The sequence below is a fragment of the Euleptes europaea genome, chromosome 12 (assembly GCF_029931775.1).
Source record: "Euleptes europaea isolate rEulEur1 chromosome 12, rEulEur1.hap1, whole genome shotgun sequence".
NCBI lineage: Eukaryota > Metazoa > Chordata > Lepidosauria > Squamata > Sphaerodactylidae > Euleptes > Euleptes europaea.
The window spans coordinates 41,175,061-41,198,972 of record NC_079323.1 but is presented as its reverse complement, the minus strand read 5'-3'; the positions used below and the strand labels follow the sequence as shown (position 1 = coordinate 41,198,972).

At 42.1% G+C, this 23,912-nt stretch overlaps 1 protein-coding gene across 1 annotated transcript in view; it reads right to left on the bottom strand.

Annotated features, from left to right (window-relative positions):
• EPHA6 (EPH receptor A6) overlaps positions 1 to 23,912 on the bottom strand; it is a 492,623-nt gene that overhangs the window by 348,579 nt on the left and 120,132 nt on the right. Inside the window, exon 3 of the mRNA XM_056858093.1 lies at positions 6,455 to 7,118. Coding sequence (XP_056714071.1) covers positions 6,455 to 7,118 — 664 coding nt within the window. The remainder of the gene's footprint in view (positions 1 to 6,454; positions 7,119 to 23,912) is intronic.

The following is a 23,912-nucleotide window of genomic DNA, read 5'->3' as shown; positions in this document are numbered from 1 at the left end:
TCCTATACCAAATAGGTTTGGAAATTAGCACGGGAAAGTGGTACACAAATGCACATAAACAGGTTGCAAAAAACACATATGTAATGAAGATGGAAAGAACAGACTAGTGTACAACATGAAAGCTTAGCAACTAAGTGATTGGTTATATACAAATATACAGGTAAGTTCATTCAACATTCTGCAGCAGCACTGTCAACAGGTTCCCAATGCAGAATGTTGAATTGAAATGGACTTATATATGTAATTGACTAACTATAAAATGAATGATGCAATGTGGGGCTGAAGAAACGAAAGTGCAACGGCCGTCCCCCAGCTTTTGGATTTATATCTACTATTGGATATCTTGCTGAATTAGTTTTGAAACTCAGAAGAGGACTTTTTTGCCTCCAGATATACACCAATAGATTGGTTATATACAAATATACAGGTAAGTATGAAACAATCACTTAGTTGCTAAGCTTTCATGTTGTACACTAGTCTGTTCTTTCCATCTTCATTACATATGTGTTTTTTGCAACCTGTTTATGTGCATTTGTGTACCACTTTCCCGTGCTAAGTACCTGGAGGTTGGCAACCCTAAGCCTGAGGCATCTAATAATGTGGAAGGTTTCCAAAGGCAGCCTTCCATGGGTGACCAGATCCAGGGGTATTGGTGAGGCGACCTCATCAGGGCTGGGTTTTTATTATTTGAGCCCAAAGGAACCCATGTGTACTCTCTCTTGAGTGGGGGATGGTGATGGAAGATCAGCATCCCTTGGCATCCCAATGGATGTGCATTAAAGGAACTGCAAGATGAAAAAGCAATATCACTTGGAATATCAAGACAGGGTGAGATGGTTTATAATGCTGGGAGCCCTCTGGCATACTAGCAGATAGGTGGAGTTGCCAGATGCCCACTAGGAGTGAGGGATCCTCCACCAGAGCTCCCTGTTTCCTGCTGGTGCTCAGTGGAATTTCAGAAGGGTCAAATAGGAGCGGAACGTTCATCAAATGACACCACAACATCACTTCCAGCTAGGAATCCAGAAATATCACTCCATCACATGATACTGTAGGAATTTCCCTGGTATATGGCTTTTACCATAGAGTTTCAGGGAAAACCTAGAGTGCTGCATCTACCTAGTTCCCTAATTGTTGCCAGCACTAGGTTGGCAACCCTATAGGATAACTTGAACTAAAGGGGAGGTGGGAAGTAATAAGTGTGCAGGTCAGCTATGAGCAAATAAAAAGCAGTTTAACTCAAGTATTGTGTTTGGCATCTTCATTCAGGACATGGGGTGGACAATTAATTATTCCAATGGAGTTTGCAATATAGGCCGAAAAAATGTTAAAGATTATGGTTTACACTTAGCACCAGAAACTTAGTATACTTTAACATTCACCGGAGATTCATTTTTTATAGTTTGGGAGGACAGCAAAAAAAAGACAAAAAAAATCTAGCATGCATAATTAAATCTGAAAAAGTGAATTGGTAAGTGCCTTTGACCAGAATCAAATTTCTTCTTAACATCCAAGCTATGTAAGTAAACAGTGACATGTAAGTAAACAGTGACAAAACATCCTCCCCAAAAACTAGTAATGAGTTCTGCTTTAACACTGGTTTCTAAATCAAGTAGAACTCTATTGTACTTGGTATAACCTGGGCTACAAGAAATAAGAGTATTTTATTTATTTAAAATATTGCCATACCCCCCTTTCTCCTGACCAAGTCAGGAACCAAGGCAGGTAGCAACAATAATATCACACACAATAAAACATTTGATAAATGTTTGTTTATAACCCCTGGAACGCTCCCATTGACTTGATACAATCATTCTTGAAACAATCAAGAAATATGTTACTATAAATCATGCTATGAGTTTTATATGGTTTCCATAACTGATCATCAGATTTGGTAAAAAAGAATGTTGTTTGAGTCACTGCAATCCAAAGCAGAGTTACACCTTTCCAAGTCCGTTGAAAACAACCTGTTAGCTTCAAACAAAACATGTTGAAAAATCCATGATTAAATCTACAGTGTTTTTTATTGGCTAACCTGAAGCTATGGGGCTACAGTTCTTATTACAGCCACAATGCAGGAGGATTAACTCTTACCTTTGAACCCTTTCCCCAATATTCAGTGTCACCCCGGAGATATATTGCCCACTGGGAGAAAAATATGGCACAAGGCAAATAGTTAAAACTTCCCTTCCCCAATGCCAAAGCCCCCATTCAAATAGAAAACTCCCACAACTTTTAATGTTAAAAAAAAAAGTTTATCGGTCTTCTTGTAACTCCAGGTTGGGAAATTCTTGGAGATTTGGAGGTGGTGTCTGGGGAGGGACCTCAGTGGGGTATAATACCATAGACTCCAGCATCCATAGCAGCCGTTTTCTCCAGGGAAACTAATCTCTATCATCTAGTGACCAGTTGTAATTCCAGGAGGTCTCCAGGTCCTGCCTGGAGGTTGGTAACCCTATCTAGCATCCTGTCTAGAACTAAACATTTTTTTTCTTGCAGGTTTAATTGGAATAATGGATAAAGGCAAATGTTTGTTATTTGAAGCAATTCACGTAAAGAAGAATGGCAAATAATACATTAATATAATGTCTCAATTTATTTGACCACTGCATAATGAAATGTATGCTACAAGGATATTAACGTAAGTAGAGCAACAGTTTAGACAGTCTTACAGGTTCAGGGCCTCTGCATCAGAGCAATATAACAAACTATACCATAGACTGAAAAATCTGTCTGGACCATGTGATCCTATGCTCTGTGAACCTTTTCTACACTTTTCCAGACAGAATTTGCAATCTATGGTATAGCATCACAATGATTGCTTATCTGCAGTGCTGACAAGCGAACCAGAAATTCTGAGCTGTTGACAGTTACTGTTCAGTTTATAAAGCAGTTTGTAGAGAGACGTATGATTTTTAGAGCTTTTCAGTCCTGCAGTTTCCTTCTGAATCATTCACACTTGTATGGACACATACGTATTGAGCAGAATTTAAAACACAGCAAGAACACCATGAACCAAAGACATTCATTTGGAGATGTGCAGAAGTATTAAAATATCATTCACCTCTGAGAATAATTTCTCAGGGGGTCATGTAGCGCTGACTGAGGCAACCCTGCCTTCCCCTATTTAACCAGCCTATTTCTCTCTCAGCCACCCGCCCATCACCCCCTGCTCTTCACTAGTTCTCTCTGGCCGTGGCCATGTGGACTCCCTGTGGATATGAGGTTGGTGGAGGGGAGACAATAGCGGTGATCGGCTGTGTGATCAGGTGGGGTGTGCCAACTTCCCTCAATGGTCGGTGAATCCCTGCGGGTGTGAGGCCAGCAGCGGGGAGAAAGCAGTGGTGATCAGCTGTTCGACTGCACCCATTCTTTAGCTTCTTGCGAACAGGCAGTGGCGGCAATGGAGGCACAGGTCGGCCCAGAGGGAGCTTTTGCAATGGCCAGCCCTTCCAAAAGGGCTGGCCTTATGAGGAGGGCTCCACCACAGAAGGGCGCTGCAGCAATTGGGCCTGGCTGGTAACAGTGGTTGGGTTTCTCCACTTGGTTGGTGCGATTTGATCACCTGAAACCCCTCCTTCTTCCTCCCTTTGTTAAGGATTAGAGGGTGGCCTTCTTCCCTTACAACAACTATTTTGCCTCCCTGCAGTTACAATTCGGAGCATCGCCCTCCCATTTCTGCCCCCACTCTTCTTTATGCTTTTTCCTTTTCTGCTATTTTACAAGGATGAGGAGGAGCAGTGGATTGTGGGTACAGCTTCTGCTTTGTACATACAAAGTCTCAGGTGCTCTCCCAGTCACTGTGTTCACATAAAAATACAATAATAAAAAGTCTACCTCCCCTGGTTGGGGACCACCTTATAGGGGTCTTGGGGGGTGAAGCCACTCAGCAGCATGCCCAGCTCGGAGGCTGTCTGCTGGTCTCACCACCAGTGTAACGATACCCTATTATACCCCCTGTAATATAGACACCCTTGGACTCGCATGTCTGTACATTGAGACTGTTACTAAATGGCAGGGGAGGCATAGCGAGACATAACACCACACTCCAAGGCACAAGAGCACCCCAGATACCCCACCGGACATCGCTGTACAGAACCAGCAAAGACCTGCGAACGGCACACAGCACCAGGACCCGGAGAAGGGAAGTGGACCTGAACTCCATCTTGGATCTGAATGCAGGAGCAGAACAGAGAACTCCAAAATCTGCTCCTGAGTCTCCCTGCCAGCGACTTGCCCCTGGAATAGCTGTCTTCCTGGACACCTTTGCATAACCGAAGACACGGCCGGCATAACAAGATCTGCCTAATGACTTCAGACTCAGAACAATAGCGTTTTCCCCTTCCACACCTTACATTCCTTCTCAGGGCAGGCTAATCCCATCTTCTCCTTCCCCTCTCTGCTCCCAGTTCCTGCCAGCTGTCAATAACGCAATCGCTGAGTGATTGACAGTCATCGATAATCCTCTCATATTCCGATCACCCTGGCCCCCACCTTTTCACCACTCAATCTTTCTCCAGTCCTGAAGCATTATTATCTTTGTGCCCCACTGTTCACATGCCCTGTGAGACAGCCTGCCCCGGGGCAGGATTCAGCCATAAATACTGGCTGCCTGGCACATGTCAGTTGCATCTGGCTTTGGATCCATCAGAATGCCCCATGATTCTCTTCATGGCCTCCTGGCTGTAACGCGCTGGTTTGTGAAGCAGCCCTTCCTCCTCATAAGCAGCCTCTACCGTTCAAGACCTTCATCGAATAGGTAGCTATTGAGTTCTTTCTGTGCTATCCCTATAGGATTCGTGTGTGTGTGTGTGTGTGTTGTATTTCACTGCATTCTGTGGGTTTTGTACCCCTTTCCTTCCCCTAAATAAAGTGCATCCTGATTTGACTTCAATCTCTCTCTGGGTTTGTTCCCCCTAAGGCTTGCTCATCCTTGCATATACACAGGAATAGACCCCGCTAAAGCCTCTCGTTAGTGCTCTAAATTTGTCTCCAAACTGACTAATTCCCCCATTAAAAGTTGGAGACCCCAGTATTCCCTGTAACACCAGGTGGTAATGGAACCACACAGATAAGTGTGCCCATGTGAAATACTAGAGCTTGCTTCTCTGCAGTCCCCCCCCCCCAAGGCTGGGGAGTGGGGGCATGGCTCAGTGATAGAGCATCTGCTTGGCATCCAGGTTCAATCTCTGGCATCTCCAGTTAAAGGGACTAGGCAGGTAGATGCTGTAAGCGACCCCTGCCTGAGACCCTGGAGAGCAACTGCTGGTCTGAGTAGAAAATATTGACTTTGATGGACCAAGGGTCTCATTCAGTACAAGGTAGCTTCATGATTTTAGGTTGCCTGATAAGGGATCCTTCCCCACGTTGCATCAGTGCTCCTGTGGTTGTGCCAATAAAGCTGTGGCCTATTTCCCCCCAATATATCGGTGTCTGCGTCCTTTCTTGCCCTGCTCCTTCACTTGTCCTTGGGCCCGCAAAACTAGTTCCACTTGGTGATTGGGCAAACAACCACCCAAATGGTTCGCTGAATGTTCCTTAACTCATCCATCTAAATTTAAAATAATAACTAAAATAGATAATATGAATTCCTGTCACTCATAACAAGATTAATCAATGACCCTTCTGATTTTAAGAAAAGAAATTAAACAAAGGCAAAGCCTTTGGCTCACCCAACTCAGTACTTTAACCCACATAGGGCAAGTGTTTTCAAGCAACAAAAATGCTATCAAGAGGCACCATTCATACTATCCTCTGGTGCACTAACAATAAAGTATTCTCTACCCTTTTCTATATAGGTCTGTAAAGATGACAATTATTCTGTAGAGTTACACAGTGGATATTATATATGTAATCTCATCAACCAATAGTACAAGAAAAACTACTACACGAAAGAAATATAATGCAATAAATTTCTATCCTAGCACATACCATGGGCGTCTACCTGTTATCTTTTTCACCTGAAATTATTGTTAAACTTTTTGTACTAATATTCCAATTAAAACAACATATATTACTGTAAAGAATAAGTGCTGGCCTGATATATTGCTTTTCTGGCATGTATTCATTCCAAATTCCTTAAGCACATTGCATTAAATCTTTTCTATTTAACTTGGCATATACGTTCCACTTAATTACTTGGTATCCATCCTGCAACTCAATTCCACTATTCTTCACAACCAGCAATCTAAAACATTTCTCTTTGCTCATAAGTTTCTTAAAAGCCCACAGGTTTGTTTTCCAAAAATATATCATCTACCCATTCTTCACTAAGTACAGGCCTAGTCTGAATATATCCCAAACAACCTCCAACCATAAACCAGATACTGAGCTCCATCTACCTCTTATTAATGAAAGTTTGGCTATGAAGTTCAATGAAAACTGGACTGAAATCCATGTAATTAAGGAAAAACCAAAGGTTGCCTTGGAATACAATCAAAAACAATTCTCTTACCATGGCAGGAACCATCCACTTCTTCATACCCAACACTACAGATGCATCGTCCTAGAGGCACAAGCCAATCCCCGTCTGCTCCACAATATAATTTTGGAGTGTCTCGCTCTTCAGCACTCTTCACACAGGAGCCTCGTACTTCCACTAAAGAGGAAGAATCAACCCTTGGAATAGTATCAGGAAACATAGCCAAGTTCCGAACAGTGAAAGGGCACTTTTTGTAGTAAACACGGACAGAGACCAAAGCAATGCACGCACCTATGTCTTGAAAAGCAAGAAAAAATCCTTTCCTGTTTATTGGTCCCACCTCACGAACTTCCGTGTTCAGTTTAAGGATGCGGTCCCCCAAATCCATCTGAGTAAAACTTTCATCAGCTGCAATAGTATCAATTTTACTGTATTGACTTGGTTTGAATTTAATTCCATGGGATTCATCTGCTTCCAGGTAATAGAGATTAAATGTTTCTTTGCATGTCCCCAGTACCCATGGAATGCTGTTGCAGTCCCTCAGTGTAAACTTCATTTCCACATAAATTTTCTGGGCTGCATCACGGGAGATCCAATTTGAACGAAGCCAGTTGTTTTGGTTTGCTTCCATAACATTACAGACCTGGTAAGTGTGGATGGGGCGATTATATTCATCCATTTCCGTTATGGCATCCCACTGCAAAGAAAATGCATTTCATGAAAAAAAAAAAACATGCCCATTTGCAAAAACACATATTAAGGGTACAAAGAATAATGAAACTCATTAGAAATTGTTGTCATTGTGGAAGGCCAAGTTTGAAACTTAGCAAGGTAACTAACAAAAATAACAAGGCCTCAGCAACCCAGAGGATTAGGCTATTAACATTCTAATGATTGTTACTATTTGAAGGAAGCATGGCATTTAAAGAAGTCTTTCCTCCGGCTATTTCTGAACCAGATTTGTTATTGTATATTAATATTTATCTCTTTATGAAACAATTATACACAGAACTTAACATATACCCATAATCCTAAAAGCATTTGATCTGGAAGTGGGAGACAGATAGTAGTTCTGTATTCACCAATACTATCTCAGTTTCAAACATTAAAGCTTTTGTCTGAAATCTCTTTATTTAGTTATGGTATTTCTATCCTACTTGTCTCCTGAAAGCATTTACGGTAGCTTCAAAAATCTTAAAAGCTGAGTAAAATAGATTCGGTTTAAAACTTTAGAAATGACAACGAGTAGCAGCACAGATATGATCAACTATAAAACCAGCATTGTCAGCAACAGAAAACCATGAAAATGGATAAAAACGGTAAAACCAGCAACAGCAGTACAATCAAAAATATTTTTAAAACCTTGCAAATGAGGGCCATGTGAGAATATTAGTTCAGCTGCCACCAAATGACCTTCAGAATAACTCCAGCCTCTAACAGTTCAGAAGTGATTGAGCCCAGAATCAAAGAGGCTGACTTCTGTGGCATGGGTACGCTTAGCAGAGTAGGTAATATTGGCAAACTCATAATGGGTGGAGGAGATCCATCATTTAAAGGTTACATTTAAAGAGACTTTTAATTGCCCCCCAAACCAAATGGACATCCCATGCTGTCAATACAATACTGGTGATATATAGCCACGGAGGCAGGTCTCACTTAAAACCATTGCAGTTGCATTTTACACTATTTAAAGCAGGGGTGTTGAACGCATTTGTTACGAGGGCTGGATATGACATAAATGTCACTTGGGCGAGCTGGGCCATGCCTCACCAGCTCAGATCAGGATGGGTGGTGGTGGCTGCCTCGGCTGGCTTGCGGACTGGATAAAAGTTCTCAAGGGACCAGATCCAGCCTGTGGGCCATATGTTCGACACCCCTGATTTAAAGGTTACAGATCTGCTTCAAAGCCAGCACCAAGCACAGAGTGTTACAGTAATGCGATATTATGTCACCACACATGTAGAACTGTGGAAACATAATCCATAGAATCACTGCATACTTCACATCACCAGAGAGATTAGCTTTTACATCTCCATCATGGCGAGCACCATGAATATTGCTTTTCATGACAGAGCAAGTTCATTCATGGCCCTTAGGGGCAAGTATGCTATTGACCCTTTTATAATTCTTATAAGTCACAAAACATTGGCTGGGACAGTTAATTGCCCAGCCTATGGGAAATGACAATATGAGAACCTTAAATGGGCTTAATTAAAATATTTGTTTAATATAGGCATTTGCTGTTGAAGAGGCAGTATTGGACTAGTTGGTCACTAGTCTAACCAAGGATTTTTCTGTTTCCTATGGCAGGCCTTTTGGAGGACCATTTTTCACCTGCCATGTTTCAGGTGAAATAGGATAAATAGGCCTGCTCTTGTGACTGGTTAGGCCATAGGGCTGGCATGCTGTAGTGGAACACTGCGGAAGACCACTGTACACTCGAGGAGATAGGTGGTGCTCAATACAGCCCTTCTCCATGTGAAAGCAATTTCAGGGAGTGAATTGTCACACTGCACTGTAAATAATGGTGGTGGGGAAATAAATTTAGTTTAGTTCTCTGCTGAGAAAGGGCGGAGCTTCAGATAAGGAGTGAGAGACTGAGAAGAAGCATCTGGAGAACCAGGACGGGCTGCCAGAAAGAGGAGACGACTTCCCATCCTCGTAAGATTATTTTGCCTGGATAAAAGGTTATTTTGGTTTAAGACTACCTAGCCTAGATAAAAGGGTATATTTTGTTTTGTCAAATAAAGACTGCATACCTTGTTTTCCCTAATACCTGCCTGTTGGAATCAGTTTGTTTTTCTAAATCATGGGTACTACACATGCATAGGGCAGTTTGTTCATGATAAGTATGGCAAACTGGTGAGTACCCTGAAACATCATGCACTGATGGAGGGCCATTAATGTACCAGCCCAACATTTGTCCAAAGGTGGGGGTAGATATGGGACAGAATGCCTGTGATGTTGAGCAGCATCAACAAACCCTTACTTGATGGGAGATGGAGGTGAAGCTTGCCATCTCTTGGCACAGTTCTTGTGCAGGTGAGAATAAACAATGAGTTGCCCAAATGATGGTAGCTGCAAAAGGTTACCTTGCACAACCCTCTCTTAAAGGAGGCTGATAGCTTATGATGTAGACAAGTCATTTAAATAAACTAGCTCAACCCAAGCATGGTTTTCTATATATCAGTGCTGGGGACAGTACGAGCTAAGTGGCTTCCCATGTGAAATTAATATGAATATTTATTTATTTAATTCACAGTGGGTAGCCGTGTTAGTCTGTCTGCAGTAGTAGAAAAGGGCAAGAGTCTAGTAGCACCTTAAAGACTAACAAAAATATTTTCTGGTAGGGTATGAGCTTTCGTTTTATTTATTTAAAACATTCTTATGCTGCCTTTCCACCTAATCAGGGTCCCCAAGACATTAGAACAATTAAAAAAAACATTAACATTATAAAATAATTCAACTAAAACACTCTCTTACCGAGCAATCCTGATTGGGCATAGAAGCCAATGTGATCCCTGTGCCGGCATAGATGTCACCTCCACCATCCAAACTGGCATCTATCCTGGCACAGAGGAACTTAAGCTGGGAGGAAGAGTGGTGTAGCAGTGCCTTGCCCTGGTGCGGGCAAAGCCACCGTGGGAGTGTAGCTCAGGCACCGGGGCTTGTTCTGGGGCCAAAGGAGACATTCCTGAGCCCTTTTGGCCCAGGAACACCCCTTTTTTCAGGTGCCAAGTTACACCTGCTTAAAGGGTGGTATAGCTTTTTGGAATTCAATGGAGAGTTTCACAGGGTTTTCATTAAATTAGCATTTTTGGCTTGCTGAGTCTAGTAGACAGCCCCTCAGGAGGCTGTGCAGCTGTGCGGTCCTGGCCAAACTACCCCCACCCTTTAGGTTTGCTCTGTTAGGTCATTTATGCATGGGAGTTTTACCTGAGGTTCGTTGCTCACTGGATGCACACTTTCCTGTTGGGAAGCTATGCACCAGCTGTCTCCAAGTCCCGCCCCTTTAAATGCTGCTTTGTAATTGGCCTATTTGTAGTGATTGCTGTGAGAGGGGGGAGAGAAATCCAAGCCTCAGTTTTAAAAATATTTCCTTCTGCTCACAAAGAGCTCCGAGGAAGCAGGAAGTATTTCAATCCCTGCCACTGGACATGCAGCTTTGTAATTGGCTGAGAGTGAAACCAAGCTTGGGTGTCCTGCACTTTGCCTTCTGCATGTGGATTTCACTCAGGCTTTGCTCAGGGAAGATAGAAGAGTCGGGTTAACAGAGGAATGGGAAAACCTGGACATTTCGATGGCTGGGCACAAGGTCATCTCTAATGGATGGAAAACTCATGCATAACTCCCAAAAACAACCTATTCAGACTGGGGACAAATGTGAGTGAAAGTACCCATACATAAATGACCTTAGTCTCATTTTAAATCAACACAACTTGCATCCATGTAAATGAATTTAGAACTGAAAAATAAGTAACGGATAGTCTTTCTGGAAATACTTGTAACAAATTTAGATTCACCATAGGCGTTTCTTGTGCTGATTAACTATTTCCTCATGCATACTTGTTTCTTAGCATACATTAGGGTTGCCAGGTCCCTCTTCACCACCAGCGGGAGGTTTTTGGGGTGGAGCCTGAGGAAGGAGGGTTTGGGAAGGGGAGGGACTTTAATGCCATGGAGTCCAATTGCCAAAGGGGCCATTTTATCCAGGTGAACTGATCTCTATCAGCTGGAGATCCATTGTAATAGCAGGAGATCTCCAGCAAGAGCCTGGATGTTGGCAACCCTAGCATACATAGGCACGTGTTGTCTAAGCAGTAAACCTGCTGTAGATTTCCATACATCACATTTTTTACCAGACACAAATCTTTCCTTACAAAAGCAAGCTCAAGGGACAACCAGTTCTTGTTTCCAGCAGAAACCAGCGATGATTGGCTGGCAGCCTTCAATTATTCTTGGCATGCAAGGAGAGTAGGTGGGTGAGAATGTGTAAGTGTGAAAAAAAAAGCTGTGTTCATGCCTTATCATGGGCAGAAGTTTGTCATGACATCTAAATGTGGGCAGATTGAGAAAGAGAGCCACAATCAGAATCTGAATTTGAACTCCTCCAGAGGCTGGTATATTAGAACAACTGGACCAGAAACCATAAAGTAGATGTCCAAGCAAACATACTACCTTTCAGTCAATAAGTGTAACAGAGAACAACCAATTATGCTCGTTCACTGATAACAGATATAATAGGACTGAACTTATTATGTTTCCTCTAACCACTCACATTGAACCACGACTTCACAGTGTACTAAGATACTACTGTATCCTCAGAAGAGGTAGGTATATATGCCTTCTAAAAAGACATTTGATGTGTGCAATTCTGTCTGTGTATTGAATGATATATCACAAAGCTGAACATCTGTTCATAAATACCACCCAAACCACTGGAGTTCTTCTCTGCACTACCATAAAACTTCATAGTGTTTTTATTATTAACTTTTACAGAATTTCATATTTGCAGTAGAAACGTTCTGAAGAAATGGAATACATGTTGTTTGCATCCATATTTGCATATATAGGCAACAAAATAAAGTTCACGGAACAGCTAGAAATGTAAATGGTACACATAACCCCCCCCCCTCTTGCTAACACTCTCAAAATGAGTAGTTACTTAAATTATATGGTCACATATTCCAGCTTTATTCAAGTTATAGTCATTGTGTGCTTTTTGCTATTAAGAGTTTACAGTCACTAATAGTGCAGCTACTTATTTATATTTCTTTAGCATTCTGTCTGAAACATACTATTTATTTTACAAAAGCTAAATCAAAGTTTTATACCTTGCCTGCCTAATGTATTTCGATATACGAGTAAGCACAAAAATATGTGATTTGGTTCACAAAGATAATAGGCAGGTTCAGTTTTAAGACAGTGAAAATATGTACATAGTGTAATGATCTGTAGAAAAGTATGGTTAGCTAAGTTAATGTATTTGCACTGATCTTCGAAGACCAATGTAACCATTCATAGTTTTATGGCACATAAGTATAGATGACAAATTTGCATGGTGATTTTTTAGTTATTAAAAACAAACAAAGTGACAACCAATGCATGGGAACATCAAGGCTGCTTTATCTTTTTTGTACATATTCTTTTATTTGGCTTTCCAATCATTCAGTCTGTCAGAAGCCAAAAACTACAAAATGCACCATTTGTGAATGGTATGCACATGTATAAATTGTGCCTTTTGTAGGCAGAATACACAAACACAAGCAGTAACTCAGTAATCACTTTAATATACCAGCAGAGCATTCATAAGTGATGCTGTTCAGCTATAGTTTGGTTGTGGATAGGTCCCTGCATACAAAAGCAATAAATGAAGTGGTGGCCTATATATCTCCCATGTGAGACAGGATGGGAAGTCTTCGGCAATATATGGTTTTGTTGCAGTGAACACTATATCAGTGCAGGTGGTTTCTTACAGGACCTATGATATTCCTTCAAGCTCTTTGATTCCAAGGAAGTAATTGTTTATAAATGTAAGCCTGTCACATGTTACCATGCTAAAGACACTACTGTTGGCAAAGCAAGCCAAACAGCTATTGGCGACATTTGATCAAAACCCTTAGAATTGCTATTTTGGTATATATATATATATATATATATATATATATATATATATATATATATATATATATATATATATATATATGAGATGCAAAGATTTTATTCAAGCATTTTGTTTTGTTTGCTGAATTAGTCTTCTTCATAAACAAAGTCTAGTCTGAGACCAGCTGTGAAATGGACCATTATTTTGGCGTCCCATTGGGATGAGATACTGCCGGATCTACCATGGTTCAACATCAGCCATTACACATCACACAGATGGAGGGGTGAGAATGAGTGAGGGGGAGGGGCAACCTCTGAGTGACCATTCCAGACATATTACAGTCTATATTAGTCAGATATCCAAATGGCAATAATGCCACTAGACACATCCAGGACAATGTAAGAAGCCAATGTATGACTCTATGCAACATGGCCATGAAACTCTTTTCTTTGGAATGAAGATTTTAGGCTGAAATTTCCAGAGTGTTTTTTTCTGGATTTATTTCCAAATATACATATTAAGATTACATAAGAACATAAGAAAAGCCATGCTGGATCAGACCAAGGCCCATCAAATCCAGCAGTCTGTTCACACAGTGTCCAACCAGGTGCCTCTAGGAAGCCCAAACAAGATGACTGCAGCAGCATTATCCTACCTGTGTTCCGCAGCACCTAATATAATAGACATACTCCTCTGATACTAGAGAGAATAGGTATGCATCATGACTAGTATCAATTTTGACTAATAGCCATGGATAGCCCTATCCTCCATGAACATGTCCACTCCCCAGTCCACAGGGCAGCTGTCCACAATTAAGCCAATAGTGTAAAGGAATTGCTCTTTATTGACCAGGTTGTGGCTAGCTTTACAGTATAATCTTAAATGGGCTAATCCCCATTAAATTCAGTTGAAAGTCCAAGATATTATACTGGAGGATTTTACTCTTAATGGGGAATGTGATTAAAAATCTGTGACAGTCATGTAGTTGTACCAAAAACCTGATTAAAATGGCTTTTCCAGGGGTAAAAACTAGAACAGAAATGCAGTGACAGTCATAATTTAGGTTTGAACAGCTAAACCACAGTACATTGTCTTGCTGCAGGGAATTCCTTTTAAAGCCCAAAGCTGCAAAGTGCATCTTTCTCCTCAGAAAGAAAAATGGTTAAACTATCACCCTCCTAAATAGGATAGTTTCTATGGAACTGTTTAAATATTCACTTTGAATCAAAACCCTGGTTTGAAGTTCAAAAACTAGAGCTTTGAATCCTGCTCCTAGCCATGTAGTTAATAGTATAAATCTCCTTTCTTTGGGAGGCAAGTGAGGATTCCGCATTTAAATGATGACTAATTTCTTTAAAGGGAAGGAGGATTTATCATATGCAGATACTTTCTGTTGCACTGAGGGCACGAATTAAGGTCCAAAAGACACACAGAAAAAGAAAACAAACGAATGCTGGAACTAATCTTTTAATTTGCAATAGTATCTTTTCACTGCTGCCTGACGCTGGCAAAAAAAAAACAGGCATTGGAATTAATGCCAACCACTGAAATGGAGATTCACAGTACTCGAAATAACCAGAATCATCGTCCCTGTATGAAGTTTTCTCAAGTATTCCTTCACGCCACCAAAAGCAACATAAGTTGTTCAGGACACTTAGTGGCAGAAGCCTGGTCCCAGCCTTGTGACCAGAACTGCACTATTAGACTCAGCCACATGGCTGCTAGCTACTGCACAACGCAGCCATAGTTTTCCTGAGAGAGGCTGCCAGGGGCAGAGAAGGAGGAAAAGCTGAAGATGGGGAGGCAGATAATGGTAGGTTGGCAGGTGGGTGGGAAGGCGAGAAAGCAACTGGAAAGAGAGAGAGTCTGTGGGGGTTCAGGGGAGTGAAAGGGGACATGGTGGGGGAGAGGGAAATGAGATCCACCTAGGCTTGCCAGGTCCCTCTTCACAACCGTGGGAGGTTTTTGGGGCCGGAGCCTGAGGACGGCGGGGTTTGGGGAGGGGAGGGACTTCAATGCCATAGAGTTAAATTGCCAAAGTGGCCATTTTCTCCAGGTGAACAGATCTCTATCGGCTGGAGATCAGTTGTAATAGCAGGAGATTACCAGCTAGTACCTGGAGGTTGGCAACCCTAGATCCCCCCCACAAGTCCTTGCAGGTTCCCTGCTTGTTACATCTATTTTACAACATCTTCATTTACTGCCTGTTTTTGGGCTCAATGTCAGGTGTTGATTCAAGTCCTTCATGATCTGGCATCCACTTTCAGATGGACTGCCTCTAATGATACGACCCTGAAGATGTTACAAAAGGCAGCTTATAAATTATAAAATATATGTCACCGCCGAGCTCCTGCCGAGCTCTAGCAGTGTTGTAGAGTAACCGAGTCAAGGTCAGTAAACTCAACACTGCCTTTTAAAAAGCAAAAGAGGCTTTATTAAGATAAGTTCAAAACAAGATTAAATACAGGTTACTAAGTCTTAGGGCACACTGACTTGAAAATAATAAATCTTAGCTGACTAGAATATACGTACTAACTGTTACATAGCTGCTGGTATTGCTAAAAGTTACTTATGCTGGTTCAGGCCGCAATACAACTTCCTGGAGCTGGAGCACTTCAGAGGTAACAACGTTACATGAGGTGCTGAGGTGAGGAACAGCAAAAGAATAAAGAAAGATAGAAGATGTCCACCATGAGGCTTAGCTTGATTTATGGGAAAGTGAACTCAGGTCAAATGACCCATATCTCCCAATCAAAGTAGTTGCCAGGGAAAAGACTCCGGATGATTCAAACTGGTTTAGGACGGGATAATGTTCCCAGGAAGAAAGAGTGACTTCATCCCCCCCCCCCATCTTCCCACATATGAGCTAGATCACCCAATGAAGCTGGTATGCACTACTGTCCTTGAAGATGTTATCTGCTGGGGTAACAAGCTGCAGGTGTTGCTTGTTAGCTACAAATGCTGCTAGGCCTCTGGGAACTGCAAAAGCAAAACTAAGGCCATTTATGCTTGGTAATTAGCAGCGCGTTCCAGGCTTAAGTACCCCACATTTTTTTTTAGTTTTGCACGCTGAACCATCATTCAGGAAGTGACTGCGAAGCTGGCGCACACCTACTTCGCATTTCTTAAGAGCCCCTTTAATGAGACCTTTTGTGTTGGTTCCGCCCCCGCCTCGAAGAATCCCCTCAAGGAAGCATGCAAAATGTCAGCTGCATGTTAGCTATGCAAATGGCAGTTGGCTAATGGAAGGAACAAAAGAGCAGGCGAGTGTGTGTGTAATTTCTCCTTTTACGTCGGGACCATGAATAAGCATTTTTTTAAAAAGCTTTGAGCGAGCATCAAAACTGACCCTGCATGAATGGCCTTAAACATACAAAATGAGGAATACACTGATGCCAAGAACAAAATGGTTCCTCTGTCTTCACAATATCAACATTTTATATTTTATATTTATGAATATAAATATAATATATAAATATAAAACATCACTTCCCCCAATGTATCAGCTTTTAAACAGGAGCATTAGCATTTTGATTTTGCTTCCCCTTGATTTCTTTTTAGCTCTGTTAGAGAAATAATCACCCAGAAGCTAGAATTAGATGCTTTGCCAATGGTTCACTTACCATATTGTCAGCTAAATGTGGAAGAAAAAGAATCCAAAAGGACAGTCATCATCAAGCATATGAGAATGGAAAGCAGTTGGATCCCCAGAGGAACAACTTGCTCAAAACGTCTCTACATGCATTTTATCCCAAAGAACCGTGACTCAAGTTCCATCTACAAATATCTACACATTAATCCAGTCCTTGTCCTGCAGTGCACTTTCTTTCCAGAATAATACAGGGTCTTCAGAGGTCATAATTCATCTGTTTTGTGTATTTTAATATGGCTTCTAAATCTTTAATGTCTCCTCCAGCACACCACCAGAATACTAACACCATGGTGTATGCCTTTTTACTGGAGTTAATGTCGCTCAGGGGTCTTCAATCTTGTTGATCTTACCGACACTTCAGGGATTTAGAAAAAAAACAGTAGTGGCACCATGGCATCAAATGGTTGTTATGGGGGCAGGGCCAGTCACAAAATGGTGGCATGGTGGTTGCCAATTGCAAAACACTGGGAGGTTTCATCACATTCTGGGAGGTTCCAAAGCAAGCATTCTATGATTACGTCCGCTGTTTCATCTGAATGGGTCCCTGAAGACACCATAGTAGTATTACCTGGGCTCTTGTGAAGCACCTCCTGCTCCAAGGAGACAAAGGAAGCCTAGATGACATCTGTGCTTTGGGGGAGATATGCTGTTCGTTACTAGATTCCAAAGAAAGGGGACGATTTGGTCTCTGCCTCATGACAGGGACCATAGGGAGAAATTACCAGTCCCACAGACATTTTAAAAATCTGTATCTATGCAAAGCCAAGGACACTTGGACATGAAACAGCTTTGATACGCGTACCTAAAATAAGCCCAGGATTTTGCTATTAAACCAATTGGTAGGGAGTGACCTGAAGCGGCATGTTTTTTCCTGTTCTTTTCAAGTTTGGATTTTATTTACGGAACTCAAAAAGCAAGTATCTGAAGAAGTGAGCTGTGGCTCATGAAAGCTCATACCCGGCGGAAAGTTTGTTAGTCTTTAGCTACTGGTCTCTTGCTTTTTTCTACTGCTACAGACAGGCTACCCATCGCAATCAAAAAGCAAGTGCGTACTAGGAAGTGCCAACATAAAAATCATTTATTTTCTAAATCTCCATGTGCTGCTGCAGCAAAACTGAATCAGACCAGAAGTATGTGCTTTACTTTTTTTTAACTCTGTATAATTCATGTAAGCCCTGACCTGGATGGCCCAGGCTAGCCTGATCTCATCAGATCTCAGAAGCTAAGCAGGGTCAGCCCTGGTTAGTATTTGGATGGGAGACCATCAAGGAATACCAGGGTTGCTGTGCAGAGGAAGGCACTGGCAAACCACCTCTGTTAATCTCTTGCCTTGAAAACCCCAAAAGGGGTCGCCATAAGTCGTCTGCGACTTGACGGCACTTTACACACACGCACATAATTCATGCAAACATTCATCATAGCAAAATGTGGAATATTTCAGGAATTAGTATTAAGATCTAAATGTATTATGTATATATTTATTTATCAAAACATTTATACCCTCTTTCCTCATGTTTCAAGGTAGCATATAATAGTTAAAGAACATATCCAGTTGGGGTGCATCAACAGTGGCATAACATCCAACTAGCAAGATGTCATAGTTCCACTGTACACAGCATTGGTCATGCCACACCTGGAGTATTGTGTGCAGTTCTGGAGGCCCCACTTCAAAAAGGGTGTGGACAGAATGGAGCAGGTTCAGAGGAGAGCGACAAGGATGATCAGGGGCCTGGAGACCAAGCCCTATGAGGAAAGGCTGAGGGAGTTGGGAATGTTTAGTCTGGAGAAGAGAAGGTTGAGGGGAGACATGATTGCTCTCTAAGTATTTGAAGGGCTGTCACTTAGAGGAGGGCAAGGAGTTGTTCCTGTTGGCAGAGGATAAGACTCACAATAATGGGTTTAAATTGCAGATGGAGAGGTACTGGCTGGAAATTAGGGAAAAGTTTTTTACAGTAAGAGTTGTTTGACAGTAGAATCAGCTACCCAGGGAGGTGGTGAACTCCCCCTCACTGGCAGTCTTTAAGCAGAGGCTGGACAATCACTAGACAGGGATGCTCTAGGCTGATCCTACATTGAGTAGGGGGTTGGACTAGATGGCCTGTATGGCCCCTGCCAACTCTATGATGCTATGATTCTACGAAAACCAGAATAAAACAACAACCCCGAAATCTCTCCCTCCCTCCCTCCCCCTTTTAAAAGATGCCTGCCATTCAACCCTTCTCAAAAGCCCTGTCAAACAAGTAAGGCTTGCGGAGCTTCCTGAAGATCTCAAAGGAGGTAGTCCCCTTCACCCCCTCAGGGTGGCCAATCCACAGAGCTGGAGAATGCCTGGGATCTGGTTGATGGCAGGCATTTTGTGTAGGCTAGTAATGTGCCAGCCTAGTGTGAAAATGAAATTAAACATATTGGCTTAGATCCTAGGCTTATGTTAGCACAATTTAGCTCACAGGCCAGAACTATGCTTATGATGCATCCTGAAATCCTACCATTGGGGGCCATGGACACCCAGGAACCACATGGGAGGTGGAGTGAGAAACCAGCCTTAAGTAGAAAGCACAGTTACAATGCTAGCCATAGAACTGCATGGTACAAACTCACACATTGCTCTCTTAAGGTGGTTTCCTTCATGGTTGGGTGTTCATAACCTTAAGATATGTCTGTTTCAGTGGTTCTGTAATCTGTCCAGAAATTGCAAAATGAGCAGCCTTCCCTTGACAATAGATTGAATTAATTGGTGAGGGTGTTACTAAGAATACATATACAATTTATCCAGCAGGTCAACCCCAGAGTGTTAGAATGAAGTTGCGAGTTCAAAAATTCCACAGGAGTTCCTCAAAATAACGTAAATTACAAATCAGTTTCTAAAGATTGCAAAATTACATCATGTTGGTACTCTGTATATGTTGGGTACGATCCACAAGGCAGTAGAGTTGTGTTCTTGGTAGTTGGGAACTCATTTTCACAAAGAGTTTTAGCCACAGTCTGAGACTCAAACTAGATGTTACTTTTTACACAAGGGGGGGCAGTTCTGGAGAACAAGATTGAAAGTATAGTATGCTATGTAGCAGAGTGAGCAGTGGGGGGGGGGCTAGTTTGAAATACTGAAAAGGTCTTCTGAGATGGGCAGTTTTAGCAGTAACCGAAGATAGCCATATTTTAAGCTAATTGGGAAAAATTATAATGGCAGTGCCACAAAACGTATTTCATCATCTTTTGCACTATGGCATGCTTCGCTAATCATGAAGTTTAAGAGAAATCATGTTAGGAAATACTGCAATTTTAAGAATGCCAGCATTAGGCAAAATTTTGCTTTGAGCTAAATAGTTTTCACTGCAATAATGGAAATCAGCATTTCAATATATGAAAGAATGTGTAAGAAAAAAGTTACACTAGTAGACGAAATGGTTCTCCCAGAATTTTGCATCTACTAAGCTACATTAAGCAGAACTCATTTTCTCCTAAGATTTCACTTGTATTCAACAGTTATACAAACAGCAGTATAAAGGGCAATGCCTCTGATTTATTACCCTCTGCTAGTCCTATCTCAGTGCTAAGCATTTTTACAGCCTGTTTAATTTTATTAAAAAAATAAATGCAATATTCAGCTTTACAAAAGCTTTAGAAAATAACTATTAGAAACATTACTTGCTTTTCACCTGGCAGAACTGCCTACTACAGTACACCTTCATTTGCACTGTCATTAAAGCAAAAGGGGGGGGACATTCCCGATGCCCCTTACTCCAGTGTTTCAGGATTTGCTCTAACTTTTTATAGTCTTCTAGCCGTATGTCATGGATGGTTCTGTAGCTTTAAATGCCTGGAGTGCATCATCCCTCAGAGAATGTCACCTTCTTAGTGTCATGTGGGTAAGACACTGCTATAATTCAGATTAAATTGACAGTACCATCCAGATTATGCACATTCCATTCCAACCATGATCAGTACAATCACTTCCTTGGAAGTAAACTCAATCAAACAGACCTGTGAGTAGACCTGCGTAGGACTACTCTCAAGGTTAAGCTGGAAAGTTCTATTAGAATCACATAAGAAGCCATATATTATTTATTTATCTAAAATATTGCTATTCTACCTTTCCACCCAAATGGGGTCCCCAAGGCAGTGAACATCAAAACATTTCAGTGTTGAAATATTTAGCACATTAGAAAAACTTTGAAAATAAAAAGTACATATGAAATATTTAAACAATGAAGTAAAAGTGGAGTTCCCAGCATTAAGGCCGGGGACCAGTCTGCATCAGCCCCATGAGTTAAAATAAACCATGAGCCTCATTGGGCAGCTCCTAGTGGGTCCAGCCAATGGGGAGGCATGGCTTGTGAGTTTATATTCTAGCCATGATTACCCCAGCCAAGCTTTTCCCGCTGGCTGCTGACCAACCCACCCTCCCTTTAGACATCACAGGTTTAGCTGGTTGCCTTTGGGGCTAAGCAAGAATTTTTTGGGATTCCCTACATTTGCTATAAGGGGAGCCATTTTTTGCCTGCTCTATAAAGTCATAGCAGAGGTTGGCTTAAATAGGCCTGACCTTCTTACTGTTTAGGCCATAACTAGTTTTGCAGGGATAGGGTGGGCTGCTCACGATAGATAGGGATGATCAACAAGCACCGTGCGGCATCAGGAGTGATGGAAGGCATGTCCAGAACACCACATCACTGGCTGTGTGGTGTGGCTGGGAAGGAGTACCTATGGTGCTGAGCAACATCTTTCTGAAGCTGATAGTGGCCATGTGGTCCATCAGGGGAGGGGGTGGGAATGGGAAACCTTTGGCACATTGGGTGCAGGCAATGATAAACAAGGTGGACAGAAGATGCTGGCCAAGTTTGGAGTCCGGGTTAGGGTTGTGCAAAAAAAAAAAAAAAAAGAGAGGTAAATTTTGGGTTTACTGGGCCTGCTTTTTTCAGTAAACCCGGAATAAGCCAAATATATTTTAGCTTTATTTCTGTGTTAACCAAAAAATTCGAGTCCATTATTGACCATCATAAGGGATTTTTTTCAAAGCTCCTCTGTAGGCATTTTGGAGGTAGAGTCACCAAATTTGCAGTGTTGCTGCAAGGGACTTTCCTTAGGTGTACACCAAAGTTTGATGAATGTTGGCACAGGGGGTCCAATTTTATGGGCCCAATAAGAGGTCACCCCCATCCTCCAGGCATTTGCAAGCCGAGTTGTCCATCAGTTTTCAGGTTCAGAAGTTCAGTATTGCTGAGGACTGGCAGAAAGAGATGATTGGCAGGCTGGGGGCTCCCTTTGTATCTGGGATGCATAGCATGATGTTCATGCAAATTAGCTTCCAAACTGAGGAAAAAGGCTTAAATGCAAGAAAAATAAGGCAAGGAAAACATTCCTTTTGGTGGCAAATGACATCCTGTGAGCAGTCCTTTATTATAGTAATCAAAAATCTGATTTCAAGAGATGGTCACAGTGCGAGGAAACGAAGCCTCTACTCGGGATGACCTTCTGTTTGAGAGCAGGCTTTCAGGGGTGGTGGTGGTGATATCAGAGCCAGCCGAGGTCATGACCAAGGCAGCTGTTGTGAAGGAGATTACTCATCCATGCAGGTGAGCAGTCTTCTTCAGAACGAAGCCTGTTCAGCAGCTGTTGAAGCTGGTGCTTTTTAAGTAAAGGTAAAAGTCCCCTGTGCAAGCACTGGGTCATTCCTGACCCATGGGGTGATGTCACATCCCAATGTTTACTAGGCAGTCTTAGTTTCCGGGGTGATTTGCCAGTGCCTTCCCCAGTATTCTACACTTTACCCCCAGCAAGCTGGGTACTCATTTTACCGACCTCGGAAGGATGGAAGGCTGAGTCAGCATTGAGCTGGCTACCTGAAACTTCCGTTGGGATCGAACTCAGGTGCTTTTTAGTTGGAGGGTATATCCCTCCAGACGGAACTGGGTGAGCCCTGTCTTTTTAATGACCCTTCTGCCTCCAGACTCTCCTGATCCAGATCACTCCACTGAATGGTGATGGATAGTTTGGTCAGACCAACTTTGCTCCAATTACACGATTCCTATCTAAAAAAGGCCCCAATTATGGGGCCCTAACAAAACCCGACAAGGACAGGAAAATGGGAGAATGCACAAAGTTGTGCATCTGAGCAAAGGTGAATAGTTGAAACCCGAAAAATCCGATTCAGCTTTTTCTGGAATTGCCTATTCAGTTTTGGGCAGATTTCCAGGTTTTGGTATTCAGTTGACCTGAAACCCAAATATTGCCGAAATGGCTAATTTCAGGTTTATTTTCGGTTCAGGTATATTGATATGCGCAACTCTAGTCAGGGGGGATCTGCCCAATTAAGGTTAGGCTGCCTAGCATAGCTAAACAATTTAAATAGCATATTTAATACTATGATGAAGATCTGATTATTTAAATAAGCTAGTTAAATCCAGGCTGTTGTCTCATGTCTTCAAGGGGGTGGGTGCCTGGGGCAAACATTTAAATATATATAACAACACAACCAGGAAGGAAGGCCAACAATATTCATTGGGGCTAAGCAGCCAAGCAAAACAAAAAAGTTTTCACCCACTGGCAGAAGACAATGCTAAAGGGAGACAGACGAATTTCCTTGGGAAGGGAGTTCCAAAGTTCTGGCACCACGACTGAGAATTCCCTCTCTTGGGTTGCAACCCATCTATCCTCAGATGGTGGAGGCACCCAAAGCAGGGCCTCCGAAGATGAGTGGTGTGGATAGGTTGGTTCATATGAGAGAAGTCAGTCCTTAAGGTATGCTGGTCCCAGGTCACATAGGGATTTAGAGGTCAATACCAGAACCTTGGATTGAGCCCAGAAGCAAATTTGGAGGCTTCATAGATGAGCAAAAACTGGAGTGGTATGGTCTCTATAACCTACTGCTTTTAACATTCCGACCATAGCATTTTGTACCAATCGTAGCTTCTGGAGAGTCTTCAAGGGCAGCCCTATGTAGAGTGCATTGCAATAATCTAATCTAGGCTGTCTACTCTAGTCCAGCTTCTGCTCAGTGCAAGATGTCTAAAGCTAGAACATTTCCCGCAGATGGCTATCCAGCTTCTCCTTGAAGACTTCCAGCAAGAAAGAACCTTCATGCATGAGTACCACTGAATATGGGACTCACTGAGATGCAACAACATGATGTGAAGTTATGTGACAGGAAGAGGAGGCACAGATTTATAACCTCATTGGGGTCAAGATCAGGATTGTGAGCAGCAAACCGAGAGAGCTGTGGACAAGAAACACAAGCT